This window comes from Carcharhinus amblyrhynchos, chromosome 11 (genome assembly GCF_965287045.1).
Source record: "Carcharhinus amblyrhynchos chromosome 11, sCarAmb.v2.hapA, whole genome shotgun sequence".
Lineage (NCBI taxonomy): Eukaryota > Metazoa > Chordata > Chondrichthyes > Carcharhiniformes > Carcharhinidae > Carcharhinus > Carcharhinus amblyrhynchos.
Window position 1 is genome coordinate 94,348,514 of NC_137334.1, and position 16,931 is coordinate 94,365,444.

General features: G+C 44.3%; 1 protein-coding gene across 1 annotated transcript in view; it reads left to right on the forward strand.

Moving 5' to 3' along the window:
* The first annotated feature begins 604 nt into the window (after nt 1-604).
* The window catches only part of LOC145350230 (C-X-C chemokine receptor type 2-like), a 40,454-nt gene continuing 24,127 nt past the window's right edge, over nt 605-16,931 (forward strand). Inside the window, exons 1-2 of the mRNA XM_080199293.1 lie at nt 605-612; nt 1,203-1,264. Of these exons, the coding sequence (XP_080055419.1) occupies nt 605-612; nt 1,203-1,264 (70 nt within the window). The remainder of the gene's footprint in view (nt 613-1,202; nt 1,265-16,931) is intronic.

Consider the following 16,931-nt stretch of genomic DNA (forward strand, 5'->3'; position numbering starts at 1 on the left):
CAGAGCCAGAGGCTCTGCAATCGCCTCTCTTGCCTCCCAGAGAATCCTAGGGTAAATCCCATCCGGCCCAGGGGACTTATCTATTTTCAAACCCTCAAGAATTTCTAGCACATCCTCCTTATCTACTGCAATACTATCCAGTTTACAACCCTGTAACCCAGTGTTCTCCACAACTACAACTACAACCTTTTATTGCTGCTTAAAACCACGGGTTTGTTTATTTTTATTGCGGAATCTTTTATGGCTCAGCATTAAGAACATAAGAACTAGGAGCAGGAGTAGGCCATCTGGCCCCTCGAGCCTGCTCCGCCATTCAATAAGATCATGGCTGATCTTTCCGTGGACTCAGCTCCACTTACCCACCTGCTCACCATAACCCTTAATTCCTTTACAGTTCAAAAATTTATCTATCCTTGCCTTAAAAACATTCAGTGAGGTAGCCTCAACTGCTTCACTGGGCAGGGAATTCCACAGATTCACAACCCTTCGGGTGAAGAAATTCCTCCCCAATGTTTCCCCTTATTTTGAGGCCATACCCCCTAGTTCTGGTTTCACCTGCCAGTGGAACAACTTCCCTACTTCTATCTTATCTATTCCCTTCATAATGAGCAGGTAAGCTTTTCTCTTTCTCTCTTTCACTTCTCAGTAAGGGAAGTTAGCAGGGATGGCAGTGCAGGGAGTGCAATGTTCTTCCTGTGGGATGTTTGAGGTGAGGGACACCATTAGTGCCCCAGCTAAGTTCACCTGCAGGAAGTGCCGCCAATTCCAGCTCCTTGGAGTCCATGTAAGGGAACTGGAGCTGGAATTGGATGAACTTGGGATCATTTGAGAGGCAGAGACAGTTATAGATAAAAACTACAGGGAGGTAGTTACTCCTAGAAATGAGGATACCTGGGTTAGAAGGGGTAAGTAGCAGTCAGTGCAGCAATCCCCTGTTGCCATTTCTCTGTATAACAAGTATACTGTTTTGAATACTGCTAGGGGGTCGACTCACCAGGGGTAAGTTATGGGTTACAGGTCTCTGGCACAAAGTCTGCCCCTGTTGCTCAGAAGGGAAGGGGAGAGGAGACTAAAGCATTAGTCATTGGGGACTCCATAGTTAGAGGGACAGATAGGAGATTCTGTGGGAACGAGAGAGACTCGCGGTTGGTGTGTTGCCTCCCAGGTGCCGGAGCCCATGATGTCTTGGATTGTGTTTTCAGGATCCTTAACGGGGAGGGGAACCAGCCCCATATTGTGGTCCACTTAGGCACCAAAGACATAGGTAGAAAAAGGGATGGGGATGTAAGGCAGAAATTCAGGGAGTTACGGTGGAAGCTTACAGCTAGAACAAACAGAGTAGTTATCTCTGGTTTGTTACCTGTGCCACGTGCTAGTGAGGTGAGGAATAGGGAGAGAGAGCAGTTGAACACATGGCTACAGGAATGGTGCAGGAGGGAGGGATTCAGATACCAGGATAATTGGGGGTCATTCTGGGGTAGGTGGAACCTCTGCAAACAGGATGGTTTACACCTGAACCTGAGGGGTCCCAATATCCTCGGGGGGGAATTTGCTAATACTCTTTGGGAGTATTTAAACTAATTCAGCAGGGGGATGGGAACCTGGATTGTAGCTCCAGTGTACAGGAGGTTGTCAGTAGTGAGGTCATGAATAAGATTTCAAAGTCACAGGAGTGTACTGGCAGGCAGGAAGGTGGTTTGAGGTGTGTCTACTTCAACACCAGGAGCATCCGGAATAAGGTGGATGAACTTGCAGCCTGGGTTGGTACCTGGGACTTTGATGTTGTGGCCATTTTGGAGACATGGATTGAGCAGGGACAGGAATGGTTGTTGCAGGTTCCAGGGTTTAGATGTTTCAGTAAGATCAGGGAAGATGGTAAAAGATGGGGAGGTGTAGCATTGTTAGTCAGGGACAGGGTTACGGTGGCAGAAAGGAGGTTTGATGAGGACTCGTCCACTGAGGTAGTATGGGCTGAGGTTAGAAACAGGAAAGGAGAGGTCATCCTGCTGGGAGTTTTTTATAGGCCTCCAAAAAATTCCAGGGATGTAGAGGAAAGGATTGCAAAGATGATTCGGGACAGGAGCGAAAGTCATGATGTGGGTATGCCGGCGTTGGACTGGCGTAAACACAGTAAAAAGTCTGACAACACCAGGTTTTAGTCCAACCTATTTATTTGATAATATACTCACAAGCTTTCGGGGTTAGCCCCTTCGTCAGGTGAATGGAGAGTTCTGGCCTCAGACAGAGCATATAAAGCACAGACAGCTTAGAGATTACTGATTAGATTCGCATTCTAATCAGTAATCTCTAAACTGTCTGTGCTTTATATGCTCTGTCTGAGGCCAGAACTCTCCATTCACCTGACGAAGGGGCTAACCCCGAAAGCTTGTGAGTCTATTATCAAATAAATAGGTTGGACTAAAACCTGGTGTTGTCAGACTTTTTACAGGAGCGAAAGTAACAGGGTAGTTTTATGGGGGATTTTAACTTTGCAGATATTGACTGGAAAAGCTATAATTTAAGTACTTTAAATGTGTCAGTTTTTGTCCAATGTGTGCAGGAGGGTTTCCTGACACAGTATGTAGATAGGCCAACAAGAGGCGAGGCCACATTGGATTTGGTACCGGGTAATGAACTAGACGAGGTGTTAGATTTGGAGGTAGGTGAACACTTTGGCGATTGTGACCACAATTCGGTTATGTTTATGTTAGCGATAGAAAGAGATAGGTATATACCGCAGGGCAAGAGTTATAGCTGGGGGAAAGGAAATTATGATGCGATTAAGCAAGATTTAGGATGGGGAAGAAAACAGCAGGGGATGGCACAACTGAAATGTGGAGCTTGTTCAAGGAACAGTTACTGTGTGTCCTTGATAAGCTATGTACCTGTCAGGCAGGGAGGAAGTGGTCGAGTGAGGGAACCGTGGTTTACTAAAGAAGTTGAATCACTTGTGAAGAGGAAGAAGGAGACTTATGTCAAGATGAGGTTCAGTTAGTGCGCTTGAGAGTTACAAGTTAGCCAGGAAGGACCTAAAGAGAGAGCTCAGAAGAGCCAAGAGGGGACATGAGAAGTCTTTGGCAAGTAGGATCAAGGAAAACCCTAAAGCTTTCGATAGGTAAGCCAGGAATAAAAGAATGACTAGGATAGGATTAGGGCCAGTCAAGAACAGTAGTGGGAAATTGTGCGTGGAGTCCGAACAGATAGGAGAGGCGCTAAATGGATATTTTTTGTCAGTATTCACACAGGAGAAAGACAATGTTGTCAAGGAGAATACTGAGATACAGGCTATTAGACTAGATGGGATTGAGGTTCATAAGGAGGAGGTGTTAACAATTCTGGAAAGTATAAATCCCCTGGGCCGGATGGGATTTATCCTAGGATTCTCTGGGAGTCTAGGAAGGAGATTGCACAGCCTTTAGCTTTGATCTTTAAGTTATCATTGTCTACAGGAATCGTGCCAGAAGACTGGAGGATAGCAAGTGTTGCCCCTTTGTTCAAGAAGGGAGCAGAGACAACCCTGGTAATTATAGACCAGTGAGGCTTACTTCTGTTGTGGGCAAAGTTTTGGAAAGGATTAAAAGAGATAGGATTTATAATCATCTAGAAAGGAATAATTTGATTAGGGATAGTCAACACGGTTTTGTGAAGGGTAGGTCGTGCCTCACAAACCTTATTGAGTTCTTTGAGAAGGTGACCAAAAAGATGGATGAGGGTAAAGCAGTTGATGTGGTGTATATGGTTTTCAGTAAAGTGTTTGGTAAGGTTCCCCATGGTAGGCTATTGCAGACGATACAGATGCATGGGATTGAGGGTGGATCAGAAATTGGCTAGCTGCAAGAAGACAGAGGGTGGTGGTTGATGGGAAATGTTCATCCTGGAGTTCAGTTACTAGTGCTGTACTGCAAGGATCTGTTTTGGGGCCACTGCTGTTTGTCATTTTTATAAATGACCTGGATGAGGACGTAGAAGGGTGGGTTAGTAAATTTGTGGATGACATTAAAGTCAGTTGTGGACAGTGTAGAAGGATGTTGCAGGTTACAGAGGAACATAGATAAGCTGCAGAGCTGGGCTGAGAGGTGCCAAATTGAGTTTAATGTGGAAAAGTGTGAAATGATTCACTTTGGAAGGAGTAACAGGAATGCAGAGTTCTGGGCTAATGGTAGGTTACTTGGTAGTGTGGATGAGCAGAGAGATCTCGATGTCCATGTGCATAGATCCCTGAAAGTTGGTACCCAAGTTAATAGAGTTGTTAAGAAGCTGTACGATGTGTTAGCTTTTATTGGTCGAGGGATTGAGTTTAGGAGCCATGAGGTCATGTGCAACTGTACAAAACTCTGGTGTGGCCACACTTGTAGTATTGTGTACAATTCTGGTCATCGCATTACAGGAAGGATGTGTAAACATTGGAAAGAGTGCAGAGGAGATTTACCAGGATGTTGCCTAGTATGGTGGAAAGTTCTTATGAGGAAAGGCTGAGGGACTTGAGGCTGTTTTTGTTAAACAGAAGAAGGTTAAGAGGTGACTTAATAGAGGCATATAAGATGATCAGAGGATTAGATAGGGTGAACAGTGTGAAGCTTTTTCCTTCGATGTAGATGGCTAGCATGAGGGGACATAGCTTTAAATTGAGGGGTGATAGATATAGGACAGATGTCAGAAGGAGGTTCTTTACTCAGCGAGTAGTAGGAGCGTGGAATGCCCTGCCTGCAACAGTAGTGGACTTGCCAACATTAAGGGCATTTAAATGGTCATTGGATAAACATATGGATGATATTGGAATAGTGTAGGCTAGATGGGCTTTAGATTGGTTTCACAGGTCAATGCAACATCGAGGGCCGAAGGGTCTGTTACTGCGCTGTAATATTCTATGTTCTATGATCTATGTTCTAACTTTCTATGAGGTCCCCTCTCACTCCTAAATTCCAATACGCCTTAGTCTGTCCTCATAAGCCAACCCTCTCAACTCCAGAATCGACCTAGTGAATCTCCTCTACATCCCTACCAGTACCATATATCCTTTCTCAAGTAAGGAGACCAAAACTGTACACAGTACTCCAGGTGTGGCCTCACCAGCACCTTATACAGCTGCAACATAATCTCGCTGTTTTTATAAGAACATAAGAAATAGGAGCAGGAGTAGGCCATCTAGCCCTTCGAGCCTGCCCCGCCATTCAATAAGATCATGGCTGATCTGAAGTGGATCAGTTCCACTTTCTCGCTTTCTCCCCAAAACCCTTAATTCCCCTGTCTATCAGAAACCTATCTACCCGTGACTTAAATATATCCAGCGAGGTAGCCTCCACCACTTCAATGGGCAGAGAATTCCAGAGATTCACCACCCTTTTAATGAAGAAGTTCCTCCTCAACTCTGATCTAAACTGCTCCCCCCGACCCTTATCTTGAGGCTGTGCCCTCCAACCCTGCTATCCTCTCTAAGCTGGAAGAATCTCTCTATCTCTACCCTATCTATCCCCTTCATTATCTTATACGTCTCTATAAGATCCCCCCTCAGCCTTCTAAACTCCAACAAGTACAGGCCCAGTCTATTTAGTCTCTCTTCATAGTCCAACCCCCTCATCTCCGGTATCAGCCTAGTGAACCTTCTCTGCACTCCCTCCAAGGCCAATATATCCTTCCGCAAGTGCAGCAACCAAAACTACACACAGTACTCCAGCTGCAGCCTCACCAGTACCCTGTACAGTTGCAGCAAGACCTCCCTGCTTTTATATTCTATCCCCCTCGCTATAAAGGCCAGCATTGCATTCGCCTTCTTGATCACCTGCTGCACCTGCAGACTGGGTTTTTGCGATTCGTGCACAAGGACTCCCAGGTCCCTCTGCACTGTAGCATGCTGCAGCTTTTCACCTTTTAAATAATAATCCCTCCTACTATTATTTCTACCAAAGTGGATAACCTCACACTTGCTAACATTGTACTCCATCTGCCAGGTCCTCGCCCACTCACTCAGCCTATCCAGATCTCTCTGCAGACTTTCCACACCCTCCACACAATTTGCTTTTCCACTCATCTTTGTGCCATCAGCAAATTTCATCCCCCTACACTCAGCCCCTTCCTCCAGATCATCTATATAAATGGTAAACAGTTGAGGCCCCAGCACCGATCCCTGCGGCACTCCACTAGTCACCAACTGCCAACCAGAATAGCACCCATTGACACCAATTCTCTGCTTCCTATTAGACAGCCAATCCTCTATCCACGCTAACACCTTACCCCCAACTCCGTGCACCCTAACTTTCTGCAGCAAACTTTATCCGTCTAGCAATGAAGGACAAATTTCCATTTGCCTTTTTAATTACCTGCTGCACCTGCAAACCAACTCCTGATGATTCTTGCACAAGGACACCCAGGTCCCTCTGCACAGCAGCATGCTGTAATTTTTACCATTTAAATAATAGTCCATTTTGCTGTTATTCCTACCAAAATGGATGACTCATATTTACCAACATTGTAATCCATCTGCCAGATCCCTGCCCACTCAATTAAACTATTTATATCCCTTTGCAGATGCTCAGCGTCCTCGGCATTATTTGCTCTACCACTCACCTTGGTGCCATCTGTGAATTTTAACACACTACACTTGGTCCCCAACTCCAAATCATCTATGTAAATTGTAAATAATTGCGGTCCCAACACTGATCCCTGAGGCACACCACTAGTCACTGATCGCCAACCAGAAAAACACCCATTTATCCCTACTCTTTGCTTTCTGTTCGTTAACCAATCATCTACCCATGCTAATACATTACTCGCAACACCATGCACCTTTATCTTATGTACATAAGAACATAAGAACATAAGAAATAGGAGCAGAAGTAGGCCATCTAGCCCTTCGAGCCTGCCCCGCCATTCAATAAGATCATGGCTGATCTGTCGCTGCTCAGTTCCACTTTCCCGCTTTCTCCCCAGAACCCTTAATCCCCTCTCTTATCAAAAACCCATCAACCCGCGTCTTAAAAATATTTAGCGAGGCAGCCTCCACCACTTCAACGGGCAGAGAATTCCAGAGATTCACCACCCTTTGAGTGAAGAAGTTCCTCCTCAACTCCGTTCTAAACCGCCCCCCTTTTATCTTGAGGCTGTGCCCCCTAGTCCTACTGTCTTTTTTGAGCGGGAAGAGTCTCTCCTTATGTAGCAGTCTTTTGTGCAGCGCTTTGTGAAATGCCTTCTGGAAATCCAGATACACCACATCCACAGGTTCCCCATTGTCCACTGTGCTCGTAATGTCCTCAAAGAATTCCACTAAATTAATTGAACATGGCCTACCTTCATGAGCCCATGCTGCGTTTTCCCAGTGGGATAATTTGTATCCAGATATCACGCTCATTCTTCCTTGATGGTAGATTCAAATGTTCTCCCTACTACAAAAATCAAGCTAACCGGCCAATAGTTACCCACCTTTTGCCTACCTCCTTTTTTAAACAGTGGCATCACATTTGCTGCTTTTCAATTCGCTGGAGCAGTCCCAGAGTTCATGGTAATTTTAATTTTAACTTTTTTGTAATTTTCCATGTAGTGAAACCTTCTCCCCACATGCTAACCTGCTGCTTTGTCTCTTATCAACCATTATACTTCCCTTCCCCCCACTTGCTAGTTTAAAATCCTTATGACCATCCTATTTATCCTTTCCGCGAGAACTGGTCCCAGATTGGTTCAGGTGAAGACCATCTCAACAGTACAGATCCTTCCTCTTCCAACACTGATACCAATGCCCCATGGAATGAAACCCCTCTTTCCTGCACCATTCCTTTAGCCACGTGTTCACTTCTCTAATTTTCTTATCCCTATGTCAATTCACAGAAGGCTCAGGCAGTAATCCAGAAATTATTACCCGTTCTTTATTTTAGTTCTACATAAGAACATAAGAACATAAGAAATAGGAGCAGGAGTAGGCCGTCTAGCCCTTCGAGCCTGCCCCACCATTCAATAAGATCATGTCTGATCTGAAGTGGATCAGTTCCACTTATCCACCTGCTCCCCATAACCCTTAATTCCCTTCTCTATCAGAAATCTATCTAACCGTGACTGAAACAAATTCAACGAGTTAGCCTCCACCACTTCAGTGGGCAGAGATTCACTACCCTCTGAGAGAAGAAGTTCCTCCTCAAGTCTGTTCTAACCTTCACCCACCCCCCCACCCTTATTTTGAGGCTGTGCCCTCTAGTTCTGGTTTCCTTTCTAAGCGGGAAGAATCTCTCTACCTCTACCCTATCTAGCCCCTTCATTATCTTATATGTCTCTGTAAGATCCCCCCTCAGCCTTCTAAACTCCAACGAGTACAGGCCCAATCTACTCAATCTCTCCTCATAAGCTCTCCCCCTCATCCCCGGTATCAGCCTGGTGAACCTTCTCTGTACTCCCTCCAAGGCCAAATAAGGGGACCAAAATTGCACACAGCACTCTAGTTGTGGCCTCACCAGTGCCCTGTACAGTTGCAGCAAGACCTTCCTGCTTTTATATTCTATCCCCCTCGTGATAAAGGCCAACATTCCATTCGCCTTCTTGATCACCTACTGCACCTGCAGACTGTGTTTTTGCAATTCGTGCACAAGGACCCCCAGGTCCCTCTGCACTGTAGCATGCTGCAACTTTTCACCATTTAAATAATATTCCATCCTACTATTATTTCTTCCAAAGCGGATAACCCCACATTTGCCAACGTTATACTCCATCCGCCAGGTCCTCGCCCACTCACTCAGCCTATCCAGATCTCTCTTCAGACTTTCCGCGTCCTCCATGCAATTTGCTCTTCCACTCATCTCCGTGTCATCAGCATACTTTGTTACCCTACACTCAGCCCCCTCCTCCAGATCATCTATGTATATGGTAAGCAGTTGAGGCCCCAGCACTGGTCCCTGCAGCACGCCACTAATCACCAACTGCCAACCAGAAAAGCACCGATTTAATGCTGGATAACTATGTTAACTACCCTGTTCTGAAGCTGTTCTGACTAAAACTGTTCTTAGTCTATGCAGAGAACTGCAGACTTTATCCAAAGGACTCAGGTTCAGTATCACATGAGCATTAGTCTATGTTGTATTAAACTTGTTTGAAGGGTCTTGTTTATGGGATAGATTTGATTGGGACAGCTTCTGTATTCATTAACGGTTGTCAATTATTGTGTTGTTTTGGTGCTGTTTATAATTGATACAAGTTATTTCCTGTAATCTTACTATACTTGTTAACTATATTTCGAAATAAACTTTGTTTGATAAAAGCTCCCTAGTGGGTCATTTGAATCATACCTGAACTGAAACCTATCATGCTTATCATAGATGCAAAACTTAAGATCCAGCCAGGCTCCATAACACACTTTGGAGTTTCTCACCTGAACCATAACATTATCCATTCCATTGTATTGAAAGCAGAATTTATATTATTTCCATTATTTGCAGCACTGAAACAGGTCATTTTGACAAAAAGGCCCATGCCAAGGTTCATGCTGCACATAAAACTACTTTTATTTATTTTGTTCTGGCAATGTGAGCATTGCTGGTTAGACCAGCACTTATTTTCCACACTTAATTACCGCTGAGAAAGTAATGATGAGCTACCTTCTTGAAGTATGGCAGTTTATGGGGCGTAGGTACACTCACAGTGCTATTAGCAAGGGCATTCCAGGATTTTGACCCAACAATAGTGATGGCAATATATTTCCAGGTCAGGATGGTGAGTGGTGTTCCATATATCTGCTGCCCTTGTTTGAGGTTGTGGGATTAGAAGTGTGATGATATTGTGCCATTACGCTATATTTTATACTTAAGGTGGGGCTGCTTTAAGAGGCAACATTTTATTACAAGAGTCAACTTGTCTGGGGAAACATGCAGCACCAATGATGAGAATGCAGGAAAGTAGCTGATTTTAGCCAGGAATGTGTTATTTTGTTGAGTTAACAAGCCTTCTGTTCATTTAAGTTTCCCTGGGATTTTACACCAGGAGTCATGCAGAGTCATCTGAGTTTTGATTAGCTTGATTGACAGGGTGTTAGGATATCAGATCAGAATCCCAAGGTGTTTATGAAGCCAGGCTAGATCCCAACAATTTTCTATTTTGACATTATTTGTGAAGATTGGATGTTTCTCTCGAGAGGTAATTCTATTGGCAAATTAGGGATCTTTTATAATAAACCAAACTCTATTCAATAACACTGTTTAAACATACGTCTAACAAATGAACCAGTTTAACTATTAACAGTTAAACAATGCTTAAAAAATGAAACAAAAAAACTTTAATTTCTGACTTATTATGGTTTCAGTTGCAAATAAGCAACATTCCTCTTACATCTTAAATACAGTTAGCAGTTATAGATATACATGACGGCACAATGGTTAGCACTGTTGCCTCACAACACCAGCGACGCAGATTTGATTCCTGGTTTGGGTCACTGTCTGTGTGGTGTATGCATGTTCTCTCCGTGTTTGCATGGGTTTCCTCCGGGTGCTCCGGTTTCCTCCCACAGTCCAAAGATGTGCAGATTAGGTGCATTGGCTGTGCTAAATTCTCCCTCAGTGTACCTGAACAGGCGCCAGAGTATGGTGACTAGTGGATTTTCACAGTAACTTCATTGCAGTGTTAATGTAAACTGACTTGTGATGAATAGATAAACATTATTTTGTCTTGAAGCTTTCAGAGAGAGAGAGTTTCAGTAACTTGCAGAAAACATCTGAATTCAATCAATTCCCAGCTGAAACTGATAAACCGTTTCTTTGCTACAGACAGACCTAGCTCTTCCTATTAACTACATCATCACATGGCCCTGCGTATCTCAACACATCTTTTATTTCTTTAATCAAAAGCCCTGGGAAATCTTCATCCATGAACAAAAATTCATGAGCTCTATCCTCATAAACAATACATGGCCCGCTCTCCCAGCATCTGAGCTAAATGTTTCCTAGACACACCAACTGTCTACAGAACAGAGGTGAATCTGTAAACAGTCCCCTTAGACATTAATATAACATATATAGCAATATATATATGATGTACTAGCAATATATATATGATGTACTATTATCACAGTACATCTACAGAAATGGCAGATGGAGTTTAATCCGGACAAGTGCGAGGCATTTTGGAGGATCAAATTTAGGTGTGAATTATATTGTAGGTGGCAGAACCCTCAGGCACATTAACATACAGAGGCATGCTTGCCTTCATTAGCTAGGGCACTGAGTACAGAAGTTGGGAAATCATGTTGCAGCTATATAAACCCTTGGTTAGGCTGTGTTTGGAGTATTGTGTGCGGTTCTGATCACCACACATGGAAGCTTTGGAGAGAGAGCAAAGAAGATTCACCAGGATGTTGCCTGGTCTGGAGAGTGTTGGCTGTGAGGAAAGGTTGAATAAACTGGGATTGTTTTCACTGGAAAGACAGAGGTTGAGGGGAGACCTGATAGAGGTCTACAAAATTATAAGTGGCATGGACAAGGCGGATGGTCAAAGGCTTTTCCCCAGGGTGGAAGTATCAATTGCAAGGGGGCACAGGTTCAAGATGAGAGGAGAAAGTTTAAGGGAGATGCTGTTTGTCATCTATATCAATGATTTGGATGATAATGTGGTAAACTGGATCAGCAAATTTGCTGATGATACAAAGATTGGAGGTGGAGTGGACAGTGAGGAAGGTTTTCAAAGCTCGTAGAGGGATTTGGACCAGCTACAAAAATGGGCTGAGAAACGGCAGATGGAGTTTAATGCAGACAGGTGTGAGGTATTGCACTTTGGAAGGACAAACCAAGGTAGAACATACAAGGTAAATGGTAGGACACTGAAGAGTGCAGTAGGACAGAGGGATCTGGGAATACAGATACATAATTCCCTAAAAGTGGCATCACAGGTAGATATGGTCGTAAAGAGTGCTTTTGGTACATTGGCCTTTATAAATCAAAGTATTCAGTATAAGAGTTGGAATGTTATGGTGAGGTTGCATAAGACATTGGTGAGGCCAAATTTAGAGTATTGTATGCCGTTTTGGTCACCTAATTACAGGAAGGATATTAATAAGGTTGAAAGAGTGCAGAGAAGGTTTACAAGGATGTTGCCGGGACTTGAGAAACTGAGTTACAGAGAAAGGTTGAATAGGTTAGGACTTTATTCTCTGGAGCGTAGAAGAATGAGGGGAGATTTGATAGAGGTGTATAAAATGATGATGGGTATAGATAGAGTGAATGCAAGCAGGATTTTTCCACTGAGGCTAGGGGAGAAAAAAAGCTAGAGGACATGGGTTAAGGGTGAAGGGGGAAAAGTTTAAAGGGAACATTGTGGGGGGTGGGGGGGGGGGCGCTTCTTCACACAGAGAGTGGTGGGAGTGTGGAATGAGCTGCCAGATGAAGTGTAAATGCGGGCTCACTTTTAACATTTAAGAAAAACTTGGACAGGTAGATGGATGAGAGGGGTGTAGAAGGATATGGTCCAGGTGCAAGTCAGTGGGACGAGGCAGAAAAATGGTTCAGTACAGCCAAGAAGGGCCAAAAGGCCTGTTTCTGTGCTGTAATGTTTTTTGGTTCTATGGTTCTGTGAGAGGGGGTGATTTTTCACGCAGACAGTGATAGGTGCCTGGAACGTGCTGCCAGAGGAAGTGGTGGAAGGAGGCACATCAACAACATTTAAGAGGTATCTAGACGGGAACATGAGTAGGAAGGGGATAGAGGGATCCGGACAGAGTAAGAGCAGAAGGTTAGGGCATCATGATTGACACGGGCTTGGAGGGTTGAAGGGCCTATTCCTGTGCTATACTTTTCTTTGTTCTTTGGTTTTGCTCTTTGTTCCAGGGCAAGCCCCTCTCTTCCATTTTCTTCTGTTAGGAAAAAAATACAGAAGTCTGAGATCATGTACGAACCGACTCAAAAACAGCTTCTTCCCTACTGCCATCATGCTGAATGGACCAATCATATAGTAAGTTGATCTTTCTCTATACCCTAGTTATGACTGTAACACTACATTCTGCACTCTCTCCTTTCCTTTGAACATAGAAATATAGAAGATAGGAGCAGAAGGAGGCCATTTGGCCCTTCGAGCCTGCTCCACCATTCATCGCCACCATGCTGATCATCCAAAAAGCCTAATCCTGCTTTCTCCCCATAATCTTTGATCCCACTCGGCTCAAGTGCTATATCCAGTCGTCTCTTGAATATGTAAAACATAGAACATAGAAAAATTACACAGGCCCTTCGGCCCACAAGTTACGCCGATCATATGACTACCTACTAGGCTTACCTATAACCCTCAATCCTATTAAATTCCGTGTACTCATCTAGAAGTCTCTTAAAAGACCCTATCGAGTTTGTCTCCACCGCCACCGATAGCAGCCAATTCCACTCACCCACCACCCTCTGAGTGAAAAACTTACCCTGACATCTCCTCAGTACCTACCTACATACATTTATGCTTTGGCATCAACTATTTCCTGTGGTAATGAATTCCACAGCTCACCACTCTTTGGGGGAAGAAATGTCTCCTCATCTCCATTCTAAATGGTCTACGCTGAATCCTCAGACTGTGACCCCTGGTTCTGGATTCTCCCACCATCAGGAATATCCTCCCTGCATCTACCCTATCTAGTTCTGTTAGAATTTTATAAATATCTGTGAGATTCCCTCTCAGTCGTCTGAACCCCAGTGAAAACAACCCAGTCAAACTCTCCTCATACGTCAATCCCGCCATCCCAGGAATCAGCCTGGTAAACCTTCACTGCACTCTCTCGAGAGCAAGAACATCCTTCCTCAGAAAAGGAAACCAAAACTGCACACAATACTCTGGGTGTGGCCTCACCAAGGCCCTGTATAATTGTAACAACACATCCCTGCTCCTGTACTCAAAACCTCTCGCAGTGAAGGCCAACATACCATTTGCCACCTTTACCGCCTGCTGCACCTGCACGTATACCTTCAGTGACTGGTGCACAAGGACACCCAGGTCCCTCTGCACACTCCCCTCTCCCAATTTACAGCCATTCAGGTAGTAATCTGTCTTTTTGTTTTTGCTTCTAAAGTGAATAGCCTCACATTTATCTAAATTATACTGCATCTGACATTGATTTGCCCACTCACCCAATCTGTCCAGATCATTCTGAAGGATCTCTGCATCCTTGTCACAGTTCGCCCTCCCACCCAACTTGATGTCATCTGCAAACTTTGAGATGTTATATTTTGTTCCCTCATCCAAATCATTAATATATATTGTGAATAGCTGGGATCCCTGTGGCACCCCACTAGTTACATCTGCCAATTTGAAAAGTACCCATTAATTCCTGCTCTTTGTCTCCTCCCTGCCAAGCAGTTTTCTATCCATCTCAATACACTTTCCCCAGTCCCACGCATTTAATCTTGCACAATAACCTTTTGTGCAGGACTTTGTCAAACGCTTTCTGAAAGTCCAAATATACCACATCGACTGGCTTCCCCTTGTCAACTCCTCAAGTTACATCTTCAAAGATTTCCAACATATTTGTCAAGCATGATATCCCCTTCATAAATCCATGCTGACTCTTTCTGATCCTGCCACTGCTTTCCAAATGCTCCGCTATAAAGTCCTTGATAATGGATTTGAGAATTTTCCCCACTGCCGATGTTATGCTTACTGGTCTATAATTCCCTGTTTTCTCTCTACCCTTTTGATTACTGAAGTGACACTTGCTACCCTCCAATCTGCAGGGACTGTTCCAGAGTCTACAGAATCCTAGAGGATGATCACCAATGCATCCACTGTTTCTAAGGCCACTTCCTTAAATACTCTGGGATGTAGATTTTCAGGCCCTGGAGTTTTAACCACCTTCAATGCCATCAATTTCCCAGTACCATTTCTCTACTAATATTGATCACCTTCAGTTCTTCCCTCTCCCTAAACCTCGCATTCTCCAATATTTCTGGCATTTGATTCGTGTCCTGTTTTGTGAAGACAGAACATTTCTTTGTCCCCTATTATACATTCCCCTGTTTCTGTCTGTGAGGGACCTACATTTGTCTTCACCAAGCTCTTTCCTTCACATATCTATAGAGTATGCTTTGTCTGTAGAGTATGCAAGAAACTAAATTTTTCATTGTATCCCAATACATGTGGGAATAATATATCAAATCAAATCTTTTGTTCCATGTAGTATCTTCATTTTGTAGAATGCAACTTGTTTTTCTTTTTGAAGGTACCCAGATTCTTCTTCTGAATATTCTTCATAGGGAAGTTGGTTTAACCCAACAGGTTTTCCAACAATTCTTGCACTGACAATTCTCGCTCCAGCATTCGCTCACTGAATGGCCCACTTTAACACTTCTGAGATGTGTTTGTTGCTGTTCTGACTTATGGGTGGTTCCCAACTTGTGGATCTTCATTCTTGCATCAAATTGTGAAGCCTCTTCAGCAGCGAATTCCATCAACACTGCGATTTCTACTGCTGTCCTTAAAGTCAAAGCACATTTAGTGAGCAATCTTCTCTGGACATCTTCATTTTGGAGACATAAACTAGATGATCTTGAATAGTGGCCAGAATTCTCCCCAAAAAATTCTAAGTTCCCAATGTGCAGGAAAATAGGAGTAAATTCCCCGGGTTTGTTTTTTAGAGAGATTTGCAGAATGAATCTCCGACACTCTTTGCATCACAGATTGCCCTCATGAGATTCACTCTGGAAATCTGTGGGCGGTGCCTATTTCCACCTGAGAGGTTGACAGCATAGCGCTGAGTGGGCCACTACACATACCAATCTGTCAGCGCGGAGATCAGCAAGCCCCAATCTCCCCAACCCGCCCACTTGGCCAACCCTGAAGTCCCAATTCCACCCCCGGGCAGTGCCTATCTTCCAACCCCCTGTCCCCCACTCCCTCCCTTCAGTCCTGTCCCTACCACCCCAACCAGATGGCCAGCTCCAGTTATCTCTTCCCTCCCTCTCCCAGTCATCCCATGTGCACGATTGCCACAGAGGCCATAGGCCCCATCCCTCTCTCATCCAACGGGCAGTGCCAGATGTGATGTGGAGATGCTAGCGTTGGACTGGGGTAAACATAGTAAGAAGTCTGACAACACCAGGTTTTAGTCCAACCGATTTATTTAATAGTAAACTCACAAGCTTTCAGGGTTTGCCCCTTCGTCAGGTGAATGGAGAGTACTCCATTCGGAAACCTCAAAAGCTTGTGAGTTTACTATCAAATAAATCAGTTGGACTTAAACCTGGTGTTGTCAGACTTCTTACAGTGCCAGATGCCCAGTGGGCAATGTCAATTTTTCCATTAGGAAATGCCAGGGCACCAGACTGGCACTGCCCAAGGGGCACCCCACCTTACCCTCAACTTCCTTGGCAGGGGGCCACAATGGCCTCTCGTCCCTCTAGGGACAGGCTGCCTGTTCTCCGTTAGTGGGGAGCAGGAGTAAATCCTGCTGGAGTGTATCACTCCTGGCAGGAGGAAGAGATGCTAGCGGTCTTGGAGACTTCAGTCCCAGGCCCGGTAATAAAATATAAATTCTGGAAATCTTAGTGTGGGAGACCTGCGGAAGCTATGGCAGCGCAGTGGGCTGGGAGAATCACCCCCAGTATCTTCTGCTGACTCACCAAACTCACAATGTTGTACCAGCCTTTTTAAGGTTGCCACAAACAAAGAAGGGCTTTTACCTTCCATTTGATTCCTTTAGTGAAACCTGACCTGTCTTGTGATGATCAGTGTTTTTGGAGAGTAATGTTCTTCAAGGTTTTTTTCCAGTCATAGAACATAGAACACTACAGCACAGTACTGGCCCTTCGGCCCTCGATGTTGTGCCAAGCTACGTCCAAAACCTAAGCTATCCCACTCCATGTGCCTATCCAATAACCGCTTGAAAATCCCTAAAATGTCCGACTCCACTATCAAAGCAGACAGTCCATTCCACATCCCAACCACTCTCTGAGTAAAGAATCTACCTCGAACATCCCTCCTATATCTCCCACCATGAACCT